The following is a 20,710-nucleotide window of genomic DNA, read 5'->3' on the forward strand; positions in this document are numbered from 1 at the left end:
GTATGACTCTAGACCTTAACTGGAAATGCTATGGAGGTAATAGGGCTTTTCAGGCTCCAAAACACAGAAGTGTGGCACACTGGCTTTTGGTGGGCTGATGTCTCAAAACCACGAAGCTAACACCAAGCATTTTCAGGTGCTCATTTAAAGAAGCCAAATAATGGAGAGTGTACCACTTCTTTGCTCTGCCATGAGTCCTTCTGTGCCACTGCTTTGCCTTTTGCAGTTTAAAGATGCCTAGATATCATTTCCATAGTTGCATAGTTTTCACAGTGATTTCTATTAGCAACGGGAACCTTTTCCTGTAGGCACAGGCTGCGATGACATTTTGCCTCCAGTACATCTGTGTTGCTCTTGCACTGGGGACTCCAGCACTGGACACAGGTCTCCAGAGGTGGCCTCACCAGGGCTGAATAAAGGGAAAAGCAAACCCATAAAGTCCTAGAAACTGACCTACTCTATTATTTACCATTCAATCAACTCTTTGACTTGCAAACCTGAAATGCAGTTAAAGTGAAAATAACTTGTGAGTAAAGCAGCAAACTTGTTTGCTATTTGTTTACCTTGGCCAGCCTTTCTTTCACTGCTTTTATAGGGCATCTTAAAACAGGACCTCAGGTTCCTTAGCTTTTCCATGGATGCCACTGCAAAATATGTAAATATGTAATAATGATGTTTAAAAAAAGGGTGTGCACAGGCATTTCCAGAAGGACATCCTCCTTCCTTTCCTTCTTATGGGCACAAATTGCAACAGATTTACTCCTGGAGGAGTTTGTGGACTATCTGTCTTCAGCGCTGTAATTCATGCTGCACTAAACAAGATCCTTTTTTATTGAGGTGAATTTCACCTACAGCAGAACTGCAGTAGCCTAGACCCATTTATGGGGCAAGGGCCCAAAACCAGGACAAAGCACAAAGGGTAAAGAAGGGGACTAATACACGTGAACGTTAATTAATGTTAATTAATACATTAATTTATTTTTGTTCTGTCACAGGCTGTGACTTGGCCCCCAGAGCAGACTGTATCCTCAGAATCTGCTCCCACCAGAGCTGCTTTGGCAGGCACCTCTCAGCTCTGTTCTCCTGGGTTCAGAGGAAAACCAGAACCACCTGTCAGGGAGGGTCAGGCAGGGACCCACAGCAGCCTCCTGAGTGCAGAAGCCTGCTAGTGCACATGTGGCAGGTGCAGCAAAGGCAGCACAGTTCTTGGCTGTGGTTTAGTGCAACGTGCTGTTGCTCTGCTCCTCAAAGGTCATTTTGCCCAGCAGCTGGCTCTCCAGCTCCACATTGCTCACTGGCAGCTGAAAGAAGTTCATCTCTGCTGCCAAAGCGGCCATGGCAGAGGGGTCCTGGCCAAACTGTGCCCGGAGCATCATATCCATTTTCTCCAGACGCCGCTTGAGCCTCTTGGCCTCGCGCTCGCGGATGAGCCGGGCCTGTCGCTTCTCGGGGGTCTCGTTGGCGCGTTTCAGCCGCATGGCCTCCCGGTCCCTCTGCAGCCGCCGCGCCCGCTGCTCATCTGTCTCCTGCATGCGCTGCAGCCGTTTGGCTTCCCGGTCCCGCATGCGCCTCACCTCACGCTCCTCAGGCGTCTCATTGTCCCGCCGGCTCTTCTTGGCTGTGCGCTCCCGCTCCAGGCGCTGCAGCCGCACCTCCAGGGGCTCGTTCTGGCGCCGCAGGGCCCACTTGCGCATGCCGGGGCTCTGTGCCTCGAGCAGCTTGCGGTACGCGGCGCAGTTGTTGCACACCAGGAGGACGCCCGCGGGATAGACCGGGGTGCAGAAGGCAACATCCTTACCCTCAGTGCTGGAGGGGCCCTGGCTCTGTGGTGCCGGCAGCCGATTCACACTGAGCACCTCTGGCAGCTTCTCGCTGCAAAGCAAGAGGAACGGAGTCAGAGGCTTGGTGCTGTGGGCAGAGTCCCCGTGGGCTGCCATGAACAATGCTCTCACTACAGCCCATGGCAGAGCCCTCTGCTAAATCATTTGCCCACAGTTATGTCTAAGTATCTAAAATAAAGCACAGTCCTATCCAGGGCAAGGAAGTGGATTAGCCCAGAGCAGTATCTGGGTTGGAAGAGTGCAAGAGTGGGAATAAACCAGCAAGCTGCTCCTCCCCATCATCTCTGAATTTCTCTTTTTAGCCCCACTCCACTGGTCAGTAGATAATCTCCCACTAGGCAGGACACAAAGAAAGAACATTTTGGTCTCTGCCTGTAGTCCTGCTCTGGACATGATGAACCCATCTGGATAGTGCAGCCTTACTCCAATGGATTGCTGGGCAACGGAAGGGGTGGATTGTTCTCCAGTGACTGGAGCCACAGTGCTTTCTCTAGCTCTGCACAGCACTAAGACCCTTTTACCAGCACGGCCTGCAGACATCTTGGCAGGGGATGCAGAGCTGCAGACAGGAAGGGATCAAGAGAATCTCACTCACTGGAGGTGTTTAGCACTGTCCTACAGGCCTCAGTGGGTCCAGTGCCACAACTTCCGAGTCATTCAAGGCAGCCCACCTAATCTTTAATGTGCTACCTAGCCCACTCATTGGCCAGGGTGACCCTGACCTGTTGAAGGTGGCGTGGCTGGTGAAGCGTGCTCCACAAACTGCACAGTTGGACAGCTGGTCCTCTGAGTGGATCAGGAGATGTCTCCCAAGGGATCCTGGGGAGCTGAGGGCTCTGCCACACACAGGACACAGGTAGCTCTTGGCACTCACCACCGCTCCAGTGTGCTGCAAAACAACCACTCAGGTGGTAGTTACACATTTCCCAGCTCCCTGCCCAGTCCAAGGCATACTCAAACCATCCTGTTCAGCCTCTTGGAATGGGAACCCTTTACCACTAAACCTCTATCTGCTAGCTGTTAGACCAAGCTCAAGACAAGTAATTCATTGTGTCACAGGTAAAACAAGGAGAAAACCCCTTTACAGCTCAACTCCAGTGCAGGAGAAAAAATTAAGGCCAAACCACTTCCACTGTAAGACCTGACCCTTGTTTTCAGGAACGCACTTGAGGAACTGCTGATGCAGGACAAAGCATGACTCAATTAAAGCAAGGCTGGATGCTAGTAAAGAAGCACTTACAGGGAGACAACTGGTACGGGTAAGTTCTGTTTCATTCCTTCTACTACAGACTTTGATGTGCTATGAAGAAAGCACTGACAACAAAAACTAAGATTTCACCACAGATTTCTTGCAAAACTGTAATAATTTTGAGGAAGAACAGCTATTCTCATGGATAATTACAGGAACTGTAATGAAGTATAACATAAATGATCAGGAGGAAGGTTTCTTATCTCACTGAATGATATAAAAATTGCTTCAATGTTTAGTTTGAAGGAACTGCCTGGTTTTAGCCTGAAATACTTGCCTTGGCATAGAGTTATGTTTTCCAGATCTGTAAACCAGGGCCTTGCTAATTCTTTCCCCAAGACATCCTCTAGACACAGTTTACAGCTGTAAACTTCAGTCACATCCTAGCTAGAAACTCAGTTCTGTGGTTGCAAAGACCAGAACAAAGTTACCCTGTGCTTTGAGTTGTTTCTGGATTTGAGGCTTCAGGCCAGAGACACTCCACAGTTGGAACTATCCCTACCTGGTAGACGTGTGCGATGAGTTGATCTCTGCTTCCACACTCGAGCTGGCAAAGGGGGCATTGTGACAGTCCCAGTATGGGCTCAGCATTCACACTCTCAGGCACCTACGGGCAGGAACAGCCATTGGGTGTTGGGCACACAGACCCCCCACAGGCACCCTGCCCTTCCTCGGCTCCTCCCAGTCCTGCCTTGGGCGCTTGACATCTGAAAGAAACCTCCTTCATGTAGCCTCTGAGCAAAAGTGGCTTCTCACAGAGAGGGGGCAGAGGCCTCACAGCCTCACTTGTACCCAGGTTCTTGCCAGCACAGTGACTCTAGAAGGCAGGGCCTTTTCTGTGGCAAGGGGAAGCCAATTGGAGAATGGCACCAGAACCAAGGGAAGGGGACACACTGCAAACATCTTGGCCAGTTTGCACCTGCTGTCTCCTGTTCTAGGCAGCGAAAAAAGCTCTTCGTACCCTTTCCTCCTTCCAAGAGACATTGTTTGGAGGAGGTGTGAGGGAGACAAAGATAAAGAAATATGATGGGGAGAGGAAGTGTTTAGACAGACCCAGTACCCTTCTCTCTCCCTGGAGGCTATGGTGAGTGCAGAGGCAGTACACACTTGCCTCATTTTCTCTTATCAATGGGGTTCCAGCCAAAGGTCGTTCTGCGTTTTCTAATTCCTTCTTCACTTTCACCATTGAGCCATCTTCCTCAGACGTATGGGAAGAAACTTCATCCTGAGTGGTTTCCTCATCATCGCTGCCACCTGAAATGTGCAGAACAGTTTTACCAAGTGTGAGGACAGCGATAGCACTTAACTGTCCTGACCAGTGTTACAAGGGGCCTCTGCCCACTCCCTCCAACTACGGCTTCCATTTAAACTCAGTCTAGGGCACTTCAGTCCTGGGCATGGCCTCTTACACTCCTTGCTCGACAACTGCCAGATCTTCAGCCAGAGCTGCTGCTGTTCCCACCCTGCTCTGGTGAAATGGCACTGGGTCCCATGGCATTGCCCAGTCTGTACTGTGCTGGTCTGGTTCTTAGGACAAAGTCCTGCACTGGAGCAAAGAGCTAACCCAGAGGAGGAGCTGGTAAGATGGTCCTCAGAGGACTCACACACTGTGCAGCCCTCAGCTTCACCCCTTTCCAGTCTCCCCAGTCTACGACCTTGGTGTTACTGGAAGGGGAAGAACTCACTGCTGCTGGAGTCAGGGTCTTGCAGTGGACGAATTGTTGTCCTTTGGTCCCCAAGAGCTCCAGGAAAGTTATTTTTCATCATGGCTTGGCGGGCTTGCTCCTCCAGCCCTGCAAAGACTTGCTCCCCTAGCAGCCACAAAGACAAAGAGTCAGACTGGTGCTGTTCCACGGCTTCCCACCACCAAGGCTTGCCAAAAATACAACAGGCATGGGGTTGCTCACCTGCACTGTGCAGAACCTCTGGAGTCACCTCTTGGAAAGCACTTAGGTCACTTCTCTGCTTGCCTACCCTGCCACACCAGCCTCTGGCACCTGCTGATGTGAGTCCAGTGCCTGGATGTAGAAGAGTCTCACTAGTGGCAATGTGCAGCACTGGGCTGCCCTCTGCACACTATGTGTATGCCACTCCAGCCACAAAATGCCTGTGACCCCACATATCTGCCATAAATAGCCAGGTGGCTCTTGCTGCTGCCAAGCTATCCACCAATATCCTACAGCACAGCTCAGGGTGGGGGGAAGCCCCTGGGGACTGTGACAGTATCCCAGATCAGGGATAGTATTGTATAGCTCTTCTAAATTATTAACCCTTATTCCTGGCTATAGCAGGCATTTTACACAAAAATAGCACCTCCCTAAGTGCCCAGTACCTCACCTGCCCTCCACAGTGATATGAAAACTAGGGGTTGTCCTTGGCATGCTCTGTCACTTTCTTCTGTCCCAGGAGGGATGAGGACAAGCTGCCTTTACAGAAGGTATCTATGCTTGGAGCTGGTGTTCTCCTGTGTATATGATGAATAGAAAACTACCCTGCCTTGCCCAGGAATGACTCTCGCTAAAGTAAATCTCATTGGCACTTCATGTGCTTAAAACAGAAACCCAAGGGAATGACCCCACAGAGCTGAGATGCGTGCTTAGGACAAAACAATTTGTTTAGTTGAAAACAGTGACCACTAGTACCTCAGCTCAGTAGGTCATGGCAAACACCTTGAAAGAAAGTATTTATTTGTACTCTGAATGAAAACTTCTTACAGCAATCCCTGCTCAAAGAAGTTTTGGTTCCAGAGAATAACAGTAAAAGGCAACCCTTAATTTTCATATTAAAGCAAACAAATTACATTGTTCCAGGTGTAGTCGTGATTTACCTTTTCCAGTGGATGAGCTGGGGGGCTTGGGAAAGGGGCTGAAGTTCCCAGCAGGCTGGCTTTTGGGTTGCATTTATCAACTGATTTGTAAGTGCTCAAGAAGCATTCAAAGCCCAAATGTGAAAATGCCAAAGAAAACGCAATGCATTTTTCACATAAAATCAAAACATAGCTTTCAAAAGACAAAGTTACCTTTTAGTACAGGGCCACAGCTGGCACCAGTATAACCAGGAAACTGAACTCCTGAGAGAGAGCACCAGTTCTGTTACAAGGACAGGTACATTCCTATGTGCTGAACTGTTCCAGCCAGTGCTGCTCCATGTTCCCACTTACGCTGCCTTCCTTGGAGCTCACCTTGCAATTTTGGCAGGGCTTTAAAAAGCTGTGATTTATGGAAGATTTCAAAGACCTTCAGAAGTTTCACTGAGACTGTGGGAGAAGAATTTTAAGTCCCAATGTCCCCATGTAGGTTTCTGAAAGCATTTGAAGGCTTTTATCATTCTCTTTCAGAAATGTGAGAAAGAGTGTTGTAGAGAAGATTTGAGAGCACAATCCATGTGCCTGAGGAGAGGTGCTGAGGAGCGCCAAGTCTATTTGTCATTGAAAGCAGCAGGGACCATCATGACTGCTGTGACACCTCTTCAGAAACCATTCCAGCACTGAATGATTTTCATGACCTGGAGTGCTGTTTTTATATCAGGACTACAGCCTCACATTGGTGGGACCGAGATACAGACTGTACAAGCAGCAGACACCACAGAATTCCAGTGCCTCTCCAAGAAGCAGAAACCCACAAACCACCAGGATAGAAGCCCATAGACCAAAAAAGCATTGCAAGAGAAAGAATGGTGAAATGAGGAGACCTCCAGAACACAGGACAGATATAAAACTACAATGGGAGATATGCTGCTGCCTTTGACAGAGTTCCAAAACAGAATTCCCAGATGCCACAGGCTGCTCGTGGAAGCAATTACTTGTTTGTTTTCTTCCCCCTATTCCCTTTCAGACAGATTACACTCCCACTGAGCAGCAGCCTGGAGTCCAAAGGCAGGGGAGGTTCCTGCTCAGCTATACAAACCATGCACACAGTCTGCAGGATTTAAGAGCTGGGATCTTTATCTGAGGTGACGGAAGAAGGAACTCCTCACATAGGGAACACTGGCATCGGTCGCAGCTACTGAGCAATTGTGTGTGCCTCCAGCTTCTGTGCAACACCCCCAGAGCCCAGTGAGTATTGACTCGGCACAGTGCAGAGAACAACCAGCTTACAGCCAGCAATGCAAGCTGTTAACCAAACCCGTGCTGTTAGCAGGCCATGTCCTGTGCATTCTCTCCAGCCTCTATCTAAAGCATCACGGGACTGAGAAAGGCAAACATGGAAAAATACTGTCTTCCACTTGTACAAAGTTTCTTATGTATTATAGTAATAGCGTACAAAAGAACTCAGGAAAGTGTCCTGTTCATCTACTAAGTCCTCCTTTGATAAAACTTTACAGCTTTAATGTTGGATAAGTCCAGGGTTATACTTTTGATGTTTCTGCACACACATGCTCATAAACAGACACACCCCCACCTCCACCCCAACTTTGGGTACACTTCCATTCACTTGGAAGAGGAGTTGGACAGGCAACAGCTTTAGGATCACTGCTGTAAGTAAATGATGTTATGCTCAACAGTGAATTCACAGACTCTTCTCCAGAAGTTTCTTTATTAAATACAAACAGGGCTGCAGGCTGACCACAACACCAAAACAAGTCACTGTAGTTGTTTACAAACAGCTAGAGATGTAGGACAAGAGAGATGACACAAATGCCTCTGCTTTGTATTCCATTCTCCTCTCCATACTGCTGGGAATGAGAGGGATGCCAAGTCAGCAGTGGTGGAAATAGGGGACAGCCCTGTGGTACTGTGTAACATGGGCAGGCATGACTGCTAGGGTATCGGCCCTGAGCCCTTCCCTTCTTGAACTGTATAAATGCAGGATAACTCTCAGGTGTTCTGGAAAATAAACACAGAAACAAACAACTCCCACCCCAAAATCCACAAAACAAAATCCAAAGGGACTACATCATTCTCCTGCCTTCCTTCCTAAACAGAATGGTCTCTCAGAGATGAGTCAGTTTATTCCCTCCTTGTACATTAAATTTAAAGTCCCTGTTCATGTAGGTCTTCTGTGTGTTCCTGGACCTGAAATTTGCAAGTCTTTCCACCACTGTGGATCTATTCCACCTGCCCCATGGCTATTCTGGGTTGTCCACACTGCTGTAGTAGTTACTGAAATGAAAAACAACACAATTGAAACAGTTAACAATGGCAGTCCACGGAGCCCTTCAGAACCAAGGGATTTGATGCAAGTAACATTTCTGCTCAGTTGTGAATGCTGGGTTCTATTTCTTGCAAGATACTTTCCCTTCAAAATGGGACTATTATAGATAGGAGAATCCAAGGAACACCAAAGAGCACAGAACATGTGTGTGTTAAAGAGAGAGGGAAGGAAATAGATGATTAATGGGATATTGGAGCCATGATAAATAGAGTTCAGAAGCAGGAATTAATCTGACTAACAAAAGCTCTTATCCAGAGTTCTAAAATCATCTAAGCATCAGCTGCAGAGGACACAGGCAATAGAAAGCAAAGCAGTTTGTGGACAGCAGGGAGAGAGAAGTGCATGCTAATACCTGCAACAAATTTTGGCAAGCACGAAGACAGCAAGTGGTCCATGACTGGTGGGGTGACAGCACAGTAACAGATGAATGCAAGAACAGATGAATTGCTTAGAGGTTTTTATACTGAATACTCTGGGAGAAAATAAAGGCCAAATTGAATCAATTAAGGTATCTCCCCACAAACAATCTAACTACATATTATTTTTCAACAAGCATATTCCACTATTACTGCTCGGTTTGTTAGCACTTTGTCAGGTATGTTTTTCATGCATCACATGACAAAATAAAATTATATTCTTAAGAGCCATTCATGTGCTGCAGGGAGAATGACTAAATTAAAATTGTGGGATTGGCCATCATGCACAGAAGGACTTTTGTGATAAATTTTACCACAATTTTTATCATTGTTTCAGTATTATTTTGAATTTCCTTACATATCAACTTCTATTTAAAACTGTTTTGATTTGTAACCATACAATCTCCTAGCTGGTTTGCTCTGCTTGCCAAGCAAAGTGATTCTGTCCTAAATGAGGACAGAAAACCATGGTGTTGTGAGAGCAAGGTGAAATGAGGGCCATGCCAAGCCTGCAAAGTAATCCTGGAAAGAGGAGGCACCAAGCAAGCCAACGAGAGGAAATCGGCAGCTGTCACTCGCCCTAGTCAGTCCAAGAAGGAAGAGAAGATGGAGTGGCCATGCAAGGAAGAAGTAGGCACCATCCTCCCATCAAATTTGTCCAGTCATATACGCACAGTCGTATTTATGCAAATCCAAAAGGCAGTCCCCCAGCCCCGTAGCCTGCCAAATCAGACCCCAGCTGCAGGCAACTGCGTAAAAAGCTGCATACCTGCTGTCCCTTTCATTCCTCTCCTCCCAACCACTGCAGTCCCTGTGAAGAAGTCCCAGTAACGTGTCTGCTATGTCTCAGCCTGACTCCTCATTCTGCTGGCTCACCCCGTTCTTGGAGCCGGTGTTTTCTCCGATTATCCTCGTCAGGGCACTGCACGGCATTTCTGGGCCCTCCAGACACACAGCAGGCTAGGTAGACAGAGAAGTCCCAACGATTTCGTGGTGTTCATCATAAGACAGACAAGATTTTCCATCCCAAGGTGAAGACATCACCATTGACAAGTTTCTGTTATCTCTCGGTCCCCTTATTTTCTTGTGGTCCTACTTGCTGCTCTTGATGGCTCCTGCTGAATAGTTGCTCTGCAGCAACATACTGCATGTAAAGGAGATGAACAGGTCCCAGAACTCCACTCCGTGGCATACCTGATGCTATAACCTCCTGCCCCCTGGTAGCGTGTTTGTCAGACAGCTTCCTCCAAAACCAGGACTGGAAATACAATCATTTGTATTGCAGATAAAAAAAGCAATGTTCACTGTGAAAACAGTGCACCACTGAATTTTGTGATATGCAGAGTTTTGTATATGATAGTACAAGCTTCTGAAGAACACAGCCCTTTTGCAGTGCAGAAAAGTACCCAGGTAAACACCATGGAAACACTATCTGCACAATTAGAGCTGCTGTAGTGCTTGGTTTCCATACTCAGGAGATCCCGACTCCAGCCCAGGGAAGACAGCTTAAGTGCATACATGACATAAACCTGAGCTCAATAACAGCAGTAATACCTGGGCACTCTAAGAAGCAGAAGTGTGCGGACACAAGGCATGTTACTGGCATCACAGGATAAAATATCGGACATACCAAATTTCCCTAAGAACAACAACTCCAAAGTCATTAATGTACTATCAGAAAAATTAAACCTATACTGTGCCCACAGTGGAACCCAACAACCAGAAGCAGGAATTGGAGAGCACAAGGCAATGCAGGTGCCACAAGCCACACTCCTTGAGAACCTCTCTCTGGCCAACAAGGACAGCTTGGTTGGCTCTGCCAAACTGCCCAGCCAGTGTGGCTGTGAGTCCCAGACAGAGAAAGCTCTTCCCAGTGCACTCACCGAGTGTGCAAGGTGTCAGCTCCAGCCCTGTGTTTCCCCTTGCACAGAGAGCAGCATGCACAGATGCTGTTGCATACCTGTGCACAGAGGCAGCACACATACACACAGACATGCAAGCCAGCGGCACCAGCAATAAGGCAGTGTTAGGGCTGCAGCACTCAGCTCTGTCTTGCACTTCTGACAGCTACTGCAGCCAAAAAAACACAGGGCCCTCTCAGCAGCCTTGCTGTCACAGATATACAGAAATGGAAACTTGTTTTCCTAATTCCAGCCCAAATTCCAAGCATGTTTCCAGCCACAAACCTGAGTATGAACAAGGGCATAATTTCAGGCCCCTCAAATTCCCTCTGCTGCCAAACAAAAGCTGTACATGTGCAGTTTCTCCTCTGCAGCCAAACCTCCATCTCTGCCTCCCAGCTCCACTGGTGCCTGGCTGTAGCCTGCCCCCAAGAAGTGCTGATGCACAGCATCTTCAACCCTTTCACTGTCAAACAAATGCTAAGGCCTTGGCAATGATGGAGAAACAGCGATCCATCTTACCACCTCAGCTCAAGAATGATCTGGCAGACAGCACTTATTTGTCCTGTAATTACCTTGGCCACCGCCCATTCCTTGACAGGAAAGAGCAAATGCCTTTATTTCATCATCTGGTAGAAAGTGAGGTACAGTGAGCTTAAGTAACATGCCCAAGGCCAGTCAGCTGAGCCTGTGGTAGGATGAAGATCAAAACCCAGGACTTGCTGGCTTTTAGCCAGCATGGTCCAACCACCTTGCCTAGAACTTCCTTTGCTATGCAAGAAGCCAGAGCCCCAAGCCACAATTTCTAGTGTTCTAACTTGTACTTTTGACAGTGTGAATGCAAAGCCCAGCATATACACACCTATGCTCACAGCATTAGCTGTTCTTGTTCAAGCCTATCCCTGTCCTGCTATGCCAGGACACAGGCAGCTTCCCTGATGCACAGAGCTCAGTTTCTCTTCTTTTACACCCTAAGACAAAAGATGAGTAACCACCATTCCCCACAAGCTGCCCCTTCCCATCACTCCCGTCATTCCACTCCTCCCCACCTCACTCCACAACCCAGCCAGAGCAAGGGTCCCACAGTGCTGCATAACAGCATACTCACAGTGAACTTTGTTAGGAGTGGTCTGTTTCCGACGGGACATGTTTCCCTGACCTGGGAGCAGACAGTGTTCCTCCCCTTTGCAGAGGGCTCATCTGAGAAGAGAAGAGTCTGTCACACACTTCACTGAAACCCTCCAAGTCCCTGGCCAAGCTCTGCTGGCTGTCCTGGGGGTCATTCCCCACCCTTCTGCCTACAGGGTTCATTCTGCATCACCACAGCTGATTCCAGGCCAGCATCCAACACAATCCACAAGCATGTCACAAAGCATTCTGCATGGGCAGTTCTACCCAGTTCTCAGGTAAACATTTAAGCAATCATGATGCCCACAAAAAATGAGCGTCCCCTTCAAAAATTACTGCAACCTCAGTCCAAACACCCTTCTCCCTCCTGCCTATTCCTGCAGCCAAATAGTCATCCTTGTCGTTGAACTGACAGAGGAAGGTGGCATTTCTAACAGTCCTCTCAGAAAGACAGACAAAAGGAGGAGCTGAACCCATTTCCCACAAGACACATGGACACAGAGATCCCGTCAGCTCCTCAGAGGGACAAACACACAGATTTCATCAGCCTCTTGCTGACACAGACACGGACATCCCATCAGCTTTCTCAGACAGACGGACAAAAGGATCCTGTCAGCCTCGCACTGCCAGACAGACACAGGGATCGCATCAGCCTTCTCAGATAGATGGACACGAAGATCTCGGGCACCTCCCCAGACAGCGGAATCCATCCGGCAGTCCCAGCACACGGGAGACGGCAGGAAGGACCGGGCCCGCAAGCGGCCGGACATACAGACAAAAGGATGTGGCTCCTCTGGCATCGGGACGGACACGGGAACCCTGCCCAGGCCCTCGACGTCCCGACCGGGCAGCCCTGACAGACAGACCGGCTCTGGCAGCAGAGGTCCCGCCGCAGGGCCCGTTTTACCCCTCGCGGGCGGCAACCCCAGCCCGGCCCGGCTTACCCGGTCCCGCCGCAGGCGCCGGGAGTCGCAGACAGACAAAGGGCAGCGGACAGACGGACGGGCAAGATGGCGGAGGGCAACGCCGGGCTGCGCGACGCGAGCGCGGGCACGGGGGCCACGGCAGGCACCGGGAGGCCACGGCAGGCACCGGGAGGCCACGGCAGGCACCGGGAGGCCACGGCTCATCCGCAGAGCTCAGGTGCCGGCTTTTCGTTACCTGAAGCGTCTCACCTGTTTGCCATGGATCCAGCCCAGCGCTTGACTCCCGACCACCCGAGGGAGCTCATCCGTGCCTGCGACGGGGCTCGCTTGCCCCGGCCGCCTCCGCCGGCAGCGTACCGGGAGCCCTCGTGCCACCCCGGCTCCCCAGAATCTCGCGTACCCTGCAAGGCCAAAACGCGGGGTGTAGTATTAACTTAGACCCACCGCGCGCGTTACGAGCTCGCGCACCTGCTGAGGGAAACCGCCCCGCCTCGGGTGCTCGGGGCCGCCTCCCCTCACGGGCCACTGAGCGCCGCCGCGGGAGCAGCGGGCCCGCTCGGAACGCCCGCTAGGGCCGCTTACCCGGGGGCTGCGGCACCGGGCCCAGGCCCGGTCTGACTTCGGTCCGACTCTCCTTCGCGGTGGTGCCAGCGCCGTGTGACCCTCAGAGAGCCGAAGACCCCGCGGCCCGGTCACAGCACCCGGCGGAACGCCGCGTTGCCGGAACCGCCGCGCCGGGGGCGGGAACCGGCGGGCGCCTATTAGGCGTGGCACCGTTCGACACGCGCAGGATCCTTCCGCCGGGCCATGTAGTCCCTCTGCGCCGCTCTCCCAGACCGTGCCTCTCTCTCCCCGGCCGCTGCTGCCGCATTTGCGGAAGCGGGTGGGGACAGCGCCCGCCTCGCCAGCATGACTGTGCTCCGGGCTGCGTGCGGGCAGTGCCGGAGACTGGGTACGGAGAGTGCCGGCTGTGAGGATCACTCCGCACGCGATGAAGGCTAGCGGCTGCCGCGCGCCATTTTGGGTGACAGAGCTGCGGAGCGGCGGGTGGTGAGTCGGGCCGGGGGACGGGTGAGCCGGGCCGTGGGGAGCGCTCGGCGTCCGAGAAGTTGACGGGGAGCCTTGCCTCAGGGTCTCCCGCAGCCCTGGGACTCGCCCCTGGGACCTGCTCCGCGCGTCCTGTGGGATGTTCTCTCGGTGCCACCTAGTTGGGGAAGCAGAGGGATTCCTCCCCTCAGGTGCAGCTGCGCCGTGGAGCTCATGCGGAGCCTCCTGCGCACTGTCCGAACTGTCCCAGGGCATTAGGCCAGACGCGGCGAGCGTCGCCGAGCGGCTGGTGTGGCTGGCGGCCGTCCCGGCAGCCGGATCAGGTCATGGCCCTCTCCGCTCTGGGCGGTGGAGCCGCCGGCAGAGAGGGATGGGGAGGTGAGATGCAAACCGAGGTCTTTCTATGTGCTGTCTTTTAAGGAAGCTTTTCTTTGATGCACGGTTTTTGATAAACAGAATGCTGTAATTAAATAATGTTAGAATTTGCTTTCTGTAGGGTTAATAAGTTGAACTGGTCCCTGGGAAACTACGCATGTGTTCAGTAGGCAGGAAGATTGTGGGGAATGTGAAACGGCAACTTCTTCCTTCTGATGACGAGATTGTTACAACCTTAGTTTCTAATAGTCCTCTAGTTAATTATATGGCTGGTTTGTAACTTGTGTTTCGATAGGAGAGAGGTGGGCTTGGCTCTTCAGTTGAGTTTTCAGTTTTTAAAAAAATGTCCAATAAGTTTCCTTCAAGTTCTAAGGCCAATCCTATTGGTCTTGGTGAGGTGCAGGATTATGAAGTGGGAAAGGTAATAATAAGCACTTGAGGTTCAGTCACTTATAAATAACTAGATTCAGGATTGGCAGACCAGGGCTTGCTTGTTTGGGGAATTTCTTGGCCTCCCCCGCAGTAAAACAGTGTCTGGTGACAGACACTGACTGACAGTTCCTGGTTCCAGTGACCACCTCTCTTCTCCACAGAAAGTGTTTATCATGTTGGGCTCTGGGTTCAAGGCAGAGCGCTTGCGAGTCAACCTGCGCCTCGTCATCAATCGTCTCAAACTACTGGAGAAAAAAAAGAGTGAGTGTTAAGGGGGTACGTGGGACCCAGGATACTTGTGGGGCTCAGGAGACTTGAGAAGATATTTCTGAAGTGGGGGTACTTTCATGGGCTGAGTATGGAGTAGCTTTTTGCTCTTCCTTGTTGGACCCAGGCCTTACAACCTGCCCTGGTGCACAAGGAGCTGGGAGAGCAGGCTGGCCACAGTGTGGCCTCTGTCCACCTTCCTGGCAGCAGTTGGAATGCTGGTGGCCTCTGTCCACCTTCGTGGCAGCTGTTGGAATTTGTGGGGTGGTAGCTAACAGTAAACATTTGTGGGCTATGTGTGCTAACAGCACAGTGGAGAACTCCCTGGGTGCTGTGGCAGATCCTCCCACCTGCCCTGCCCAGACACACGTCAGGTGTGTGATCCTGGTTAACTGTGTAGGGAGGTTGTAGGTACAGGAGTGTTTCCAGCAGCCTAAAGTCCAAGAGTTAAGTGTGCTCGGACCTGGACACGAGGGCTCTGCCAAGCCGTGCCTGAGTGTCTAATGCTGCAGAGGTTAGATAGAGGAGAGAAGCTGGTGGTGGCTTTATGTGTAATGGGGGCTTGTGGGCGGTCTGGAGGCAGCAGCCTAGGCCAGCACAGTGACCGGGCTCGGGATGTGTGCTGCAGCTGAGTTGGCCCAGAAGGCAAGGAAGGAGATTGCAGATTACCTGGCAGCTGGAAAAGATGAGCGTGCCAGGATTCGTGTGGAGCACATCATCCGTGAAGATTATCTTGTGGAGGCCATGGAGATCCTGGAGCTGTACTGTGATCTGCTGCTCGCCCGCTTTGGCTTGATCCAGTCCATGAAGTAAGCTCTGGCTGAGAGGGTCCTGGACTCGGGGGTGCTGCTGGGGGCAGGTCTGGGGTACAGAAGGGCACCCATGTTTGTCACTCCAGAGGCCTTTTCTTCCCCATGTACGGGAGACTGTGGAGCCCAGTGCATAGGATGGGAACTTAAAAGCTGAGCAGATTGAGGGCAGGAAAGGCTGGGTGCATGGGGTGGAGAGAGAATTCTTTTCTTTGGTTGTAGGGAGCTGGATTCTGGCCTGGCAGAGGCAGTATCGACACTGATTTGGGCTGCACCACGCCTCCAGTCAGAAGTGGCCGAGTTGAAGATTGTGAGTAGGGTTGCTTGAGGGATGCTGCACATGCAGGGTGGGGGTGATGCTTCCTGATGCTGATGGAAGCCCTTGTCTTGGACTTTACATCAGAGGATTTTATGGGCTCTGTAGATGGAAGTCAGATGTCCTTGGAGCATCTGGGGTGGCTGCAGCTGCATAACTGGAGTGCTCAGTGGGAAAAATGAGGGAGGGAGCTGAGTGGATGTGAGGTTTGAGGTGGAAGAAAGCAGGGGTGTGCACGTTCTAGAGTTTCTCTCCTGCTGCAGGTTGCTGATCAGTTGTGTGCTAAGTACAGCAAGGAGTATGGGAAGCTGTGCCGGACAAACCAGATTGGGACCGTCAATGACAGGGTAAGGAACTGGTAGAACTGGCAGAGCAGCCCTGCCTGCCGAGGCTTGCTGCCCCCTGGGCCCGTGGCTAGTGGCTGGTGCTTGTAGTCACTCTGGAGCACAGCAGGTGCTGTGCAGCCATGGCCCACCTGCATTGGAACATGGTGCTGTGGCCCCAGGCAGGGAGGCCCTGCTCTGCTGGTTGTGGATGGGGAAGGGTAGAGCAAATAGAGGCCTGGCTTATGCCTGCAGCATGTTGTACTAGGTGGAAGGGCCTCCCCATGGCTGCCTGCTCCTCCTCCCTGTCTGGGATGGCACTGGTACAGAGTCGTTGGGTGCTGCATTGCCCTGGCCCTACTAAGTCTCTCCACTCTTGTGTTCCAGCTGATGCACAAGCTGAGTGTGGAAGCACCACCCAAGATCCTGGTGGAGAGATACCTCATTGAGATTGCAAAGAACTACAATGTGCCCTATGAGCCTGACTCAGTGGTGATGGTGAGTCAGCCCCAGGATGTGGCATTGCAGTGAACTGGGTAGTCCTTGTGCTTTGGTGTCTTCTAGACAGCCCTAGCATAGCATGATCCTTCTTCCTTCATGCACTCCTGTGGCATGTGGCAGTATTTACACATGCTACATACAGTCTGGTTCCCATTCTGTTTCCCATTAATACCACTATATAGCTGCTCTCTGTTCTATTGTGTATTCCCATCTTGTCCATTGACAAATGTTGCATCTAATGTGTACAAAGGGCAGTGATCATAAAAGATATGTTGGTGAGCAGAATTCTTCCACCCTTTCCAGGCTGAAGCCCCGCCAGGTGGAGAGGTAGATCTAATTGACGTGGGCTTCACGGATGATGTGAAGAAGGGTGGCCATGGAGGGGGCGGAGGTGGTGGATTTACAGCCCCAATGATAAGTCATGATGGGTTAGTACCCATGCCTGTGATGATGCCTATGCCCATGCCAACAACAAATCCACCCTTCTCTTATCCACCTCCCAAGGGACCGGTAAGTTCCTGGTCTTTGTACATTTCCTTTTTCTGTGAAAGACTCCTATTGTGGTGCTTAGCCCTGTGCCTGCCGACTGTACCTGTTAGCTCAGTGTGTCAGAAGGCCATCCTCTCCGTGTGAGACTGCATGGGATGGAGGCTGTTGGCAGTGCAGCGGAAGCTTAATGTTGCATCTTGACTGTGGAGGTTCCTACCCCTGTTCTCCAGCCAGCCCTCTTTGCCTTCAGGGAACAGAGGAGTCCAGACTTAACTCCTGAGGCAGTCTCCTGACTGCCAGGCTTTTGTCCAGGAGTTGGAGCTGCACTTTGAAGTTGGTAGGCTGGTAGTGTGCCAGGATTCAGTCAAGGAAATCAGGTGAGTGTTGTGGGGTGGGAATAGCACAGAAAAATGCGGAAGAGCCCTGCCTGCAGACCTGCAAGGGGAGAAGACTGAGCCAGTGGCTCTTGCAGATGATTTGTTGTAAGGGTGGAAGGTGGGTGCCAAAAAGAACTCCTCAGTTCTCTGAATTAAGTAATTTACAGGATATCTGTGTAGACTGGAGAGCAGAACAGTGGGATTGTTTTGAGTCTTAATATGGTCCCAGTAGTGCTGAAGTACTTTTTGTGGAAAATCTGGGCCAAGTATCATCAGTTGGCTGTTGGCCCAGGCATAAACATGCTGAGGGCTTGTGCCAGGTCTGGGTCCTTGAGGTGCTGTTGTGTGACAAATGAGGTCAACTCAAAGCCTTGTGTGAGCCAGAAACCTCTTTCCTATTCTTTAGTACTGCACACAGGGGCAGCACCAGAAATGGCAGAGTATTTCCTTTATTGGCCTTGTACTTCTTGTGCCTTGAAAGATGAAATGTTTACCTGTGCTGGTTCTTTAGAATAACCCACAGTCCAGTTAGCTGGGTCTGCCTGCTCCAGGTGACTACATCTGTCTTAATACTTGAGAATCTCTTCCTTGTAAGCATAAACTCTTACCCACTTTAATTCGTGCCTGCATTTATCTAAGACTCTGCTTCCCGTAACTCCCATGGCAGCTGTAGGGGTGTGGTGTCTCAGATGAGTAGTGTGCTGCATCACTGATCTCTCTGTACAGGAGAACTTCAGTGGCCTGCCAGTGGGGACCTACCAGCCTTTCACTAACATCCACCCACCACCAATTCCGGCAAACCCACCCACATATGAGTCCGTAAGTGCCTGAGATGAATGGCCATTGCAGGCAGCAGAAGGGTCCTCAGAGTGCAGTGGTAGCCACAGAGAAGGGAAATGTTTGTAAAGGATACTGCTGCTAAGCTTTCGAGCTTTTGGGGTGGAGCTGGCATTGCTTACTGCTGCAGCGAATCACTGAGTGCACATGATGGAAGGATGACTTGTGGTGAGAAGTTCCTCATTCAGCTCTGTGCTTTGGCTGCAAAGGAAAGCCAAGATTTCTCTTGCTGCATCGTTCAAGTGGTGTTAAACAGTTAATAAGCAGAATCCACAAATTCTGGTTTTTGCAGTGTGAAGGGTTTATCACGTTGAGTCTGTCTAATTACGGCTTTTGAACTGATTAACAGCCTGGATTACAATTTTGGCTGACCCAGATGCTGTATGTTTAAAGACTCTTCCTTTCACAGACTTTCCTCAGTCCTTAGGGACAACAGAGCAGAGGCTGGAGACTTGCCTTTCCACGCTTGTCTCTGGTTTTGTTGCTGCAGTTTGTCATCATGCCTGCCACTCTCCTTTCGGTGACATGCTGTTTGTTTTTGCATTATCCCGAGTAGGAAGGAGCACAGTTGAGCATTGTGGGTGCTGACACTTTTGTGTTCTCACAGGTGCAGGTGAACTAGGTAAGAATGGGTGTTGAGGGCTGCAGTGGTCAGGGAATAAGAAGTTTTACTGGCACAGCTGCGTGCACCATGAGCCTTTTGCCCAGACAGACCAAGACCTGAGATGGGTCATTTCATACCCTGCTGCTAGTCACAAGGGCCTCTCAGTGGTTTATGAAGACAGGCAGCAAGGAGCTGTGATGACGTGGATGAAGGGGGCGGTGTTTTCTCAGTGGTGGCCTTGATAAATGTTTCAGACCTGTTAGTGGATGTGCTTGATTGATCCAGTTCAGAATATGGTCAGTGAAGCTATTCCAGTTGACAAGGAGGGAGAGAAAAGCTGAAGAGCTGCCTCTGTGTCTTGGGAAGAGAGGCACATTGTTGCAAAGCCATGGCTGCCTGCTAGGGGTGCGGAGGGGTGTGCACTGATCTGCTGGAGCTGTACCTCTGAGCTCTGCTTGTGTGCTGGTGTGACTGTGCCTGGTGGGACAGAGTTGTAGTAACTGAGAGTCTTTTTCAGATTGATGAGCCTAATGCTGACAAGGATGCTGCTGCACTAGTGCCTGGTGAGTATGTTGAGGTTTGGAAAACCTTGGATATTAGGGTCTGTTCAGAAAAACCCACTGGTACTGCCTGTTGCTGGAATAACTGTTCCTTTGTGGGGCTGCATTTGGCATGGTGAGTGAGTGTGTGCTGATGGTGAGGTGCAGTGATACTTTTCTTATAAACAGGGCCTGAACCCAAGCCAGAAGCTTCTCCTAAACCAAGATCTGGAGCTCCTAATACCTTTGATAACTTTGTACTGCCTGAATTGCCATCTGTGCCAGACACATTGCCAACAGCATCTGCTGGTGCCAACTCTTCTGCCTCAGAAGACATTGACTTCGATGATCTTTCACGGAGATTTGAGGAGCTGAAGAAGAAAACGTAAAACTTCCTGGGCTGCAGGAAGAAGGGGAAGGAGCTGTGACATCTCCTCTCTGAAACAGACTCCCTTTGAAATTAGTTTCCTGTATTAACCTCCAATGAACGTGCTCTTTTTCTTGAGCTCTCTTCTTGCTGTACTTACACCAAGTGCTGCTGCTTTCCTGATCTTTGCTGCTCCAGGAGATGAACTGTGAGGAATGTTGTGAGAGTGAGGCAAGGAAGAACCCCTGTCAGTTTGGGTAGCTGTATGGGGAAGCTGCACATGATGTTCTGGGCACTGTTCCTGGCTGCCTCCATGGTGGCTCCATGCCTGCCAGCAGAGGCTTTTTCTTGGGGAGCCCTCACTGGCCTTCGTGGTGTTCTCAGTGGAGTCCGTTTGCAGTTTGTAGAAGGGTAACAGTATCTGCCTGGGCCTACTGGGTATGCGACTAGGCCCACAGAGGGCAGAAGCTAGACCAGGCTCTGCTGCTGCCTCGGAGTTTTGATGCGGGTCCTGAGCAGCTATGGCCCATCGAGGTCTGGGGATGAGGCACAGAGGGTGGTCTGATGGGATACGCAGCAGCACCTTGTTTACCCTACCCGAGTCGCGGGCGAGGCATCCCGGGACTGTAACGTACCTGTTGGTGACACTTTGCAGCTGTGCTGTGGCTGTGGGTGCTGCTGCCCGCGGCCGTGCCCCCCGTCCCTGTCCCGTCCCTGTCCACTTCCCGGGGCTCGCGCCCTTCCTTCAATAAAGCACGGGACGTGCCGCTCGTCACCGCCTCTGCTGCGCCGCTATTGGCTGGAGCGGTACGG

The 20,710-nt window shown here is 50.9% G+C and overlaps 2 protein-coding genes across 6 annotated transcripts; one reads left to right on the top strand and one right to left on the bottom strand.

Annotated features, from left to right (window-relative positions):
* Positions 1–1,010: 1,010 nt before the first annotated feature.
* On the bottom strand, positions 1,011–13,433 carry ZNF821 (zinc finger protein 821). 3 transcript variants are annotated; one of them, XM_084215481.1, is made up of 9 exons: positions 13,197–13,433; positions 12,864–13,015; positions 11,669–11,760; positions 4,998–5,108; positions 4,776–4,901; positions 4,202–4,344; positions 3,593–3,697; positions 2,564–2,730; positions 1,011–1,872 (listed from the first exon to the last, which is right to left on the bottom strand). In XM_084215481.1, exons 3-9 carry the CDS (start codon positions 11,706–11,708, stop codon positions 1,218–1,220), a joined length of 1,347 nt encoding a protein of 448 aa, XP_084071607.1. In that variant the 5' UTR covers positions 11,709–11,760; positions 12,864–13,015; positions 13,197–13,433; the 3' UTR covers positions 1,011–1,217. The 3 variants fall into 3 exon arrangements, with proteins under 3 accessions (XP_084071607.1, XP_084071605.1, XP_084071606.1); XM_084215479.1 differs by having other exon boundaries at positions 4,776–5,108; XM_084215480.1 differs by lacking the exons at positions 12,864–13,015; positions 13,197–13,433 and adding an exon at positions 12,633–12,846 and having other exon boundaries at positions 4,776–5,108.
* On the top strand, positions 13,426–20,634 carry IST1 (IST1 factor associated with ESCRT-III). 3 transcript variants are annotated; one of them, XM_084215483.1, is made up of 10 exons: positions 13,427–13,664; positions 14,630–14,729; positions 15,364–15,544; positions 15,767–15,854; positions 16,124–16,207; positions 16,571–16,681; positions 16,988–17,194; positions 18,277–18,369; positions 19,509–19,554; positions 19,720–20,632. In XM_084215483.1, the coding sequence occupies exons 2-10, from the start codon at positions 14,642–14,644 to the stop codon at positions 19,917–19,919; spliced, it is 1,098 nt and encodes a 365-aa protein (XP_084071609.1). In that variant the 5' UTR covers positions 13,427–13,664; positions 14,630–14,641; the 3' UTR covers positions 19,920–20,632. The 3 variants fall into 3 exon arrangements, with proteins under 3 accessions (XP_084071610.1, XP_084071609.1, XP_084071611.1); XM_084215484.1 differs by lacking the exon at positions 18,277–18,369 and having other exon boundaries at positions 13,426–13,664; positions 19,720–20,634; XM_084215485.1 differs by lacking the exon at positions 13,427–13,664 and having other exon boundaries at positions 14,635–14,735; positions 15,369–15,544; positions 19,720–20,633.
* Positions 20,635–20,710: the final 76 nt, after the last annotated feature.

The sequence above is a fragment of the Fringilla coelebs genome (assembly GCF_963513975.1).
Source record: "Fringilla coelebs genome assembly, chromosome: 14".
In the NCBI taxonomy this organism is placed as follows: domain Eukaryota; kingdom Metazoa; phylum Chordata; class Aves; order Passeriformes; family Fringillidae; genus Fringilla; species Fringilla coelebs.

Coding starts and splice junctions, on each gene's coding strand:
- ZNF821 (XM_084215479.1), bottom strand. CDS start 11,708: ATGTCCCGTCGGAAACAGACCACTCCTAACAAAGTTCACT. Junction 5,109..11,668: donor CACTCCTAACAAAGTTCACT/GTGAGTATGCTG, acceptor TTCTACATCCAG/GCACTGGACTCACATCAGCA. Junction 2,731..3,592: donor TCATCGCACACGTCTACCAG/GTAGGGATAGTT, acceptor GTTGTTTTGCAG/CACACTGGAGCGGTGGTGAG.
- IST1 (XM_084215483.1), top strand. CDS start 14,642: ATGTTGGGCTCTGGGTTCAAGGCAGAGCGCTTGCGAGTCAACCTGCGC. Junction 17,195..18,276: donor ATCCACCTCCCAAGGGACCG/GTAAGTTCCTGG, acceptor CTCTCTGTACAG/GAGAACTTCAGTGGCCTGCC. Junction 19,555..19,719: donor TGCTGCTGCACTAGTGCCTG/GTGAGTATGTTG, acceptor TCTTATAAACAG/GGCCTGAACCCAAGCCAGAA.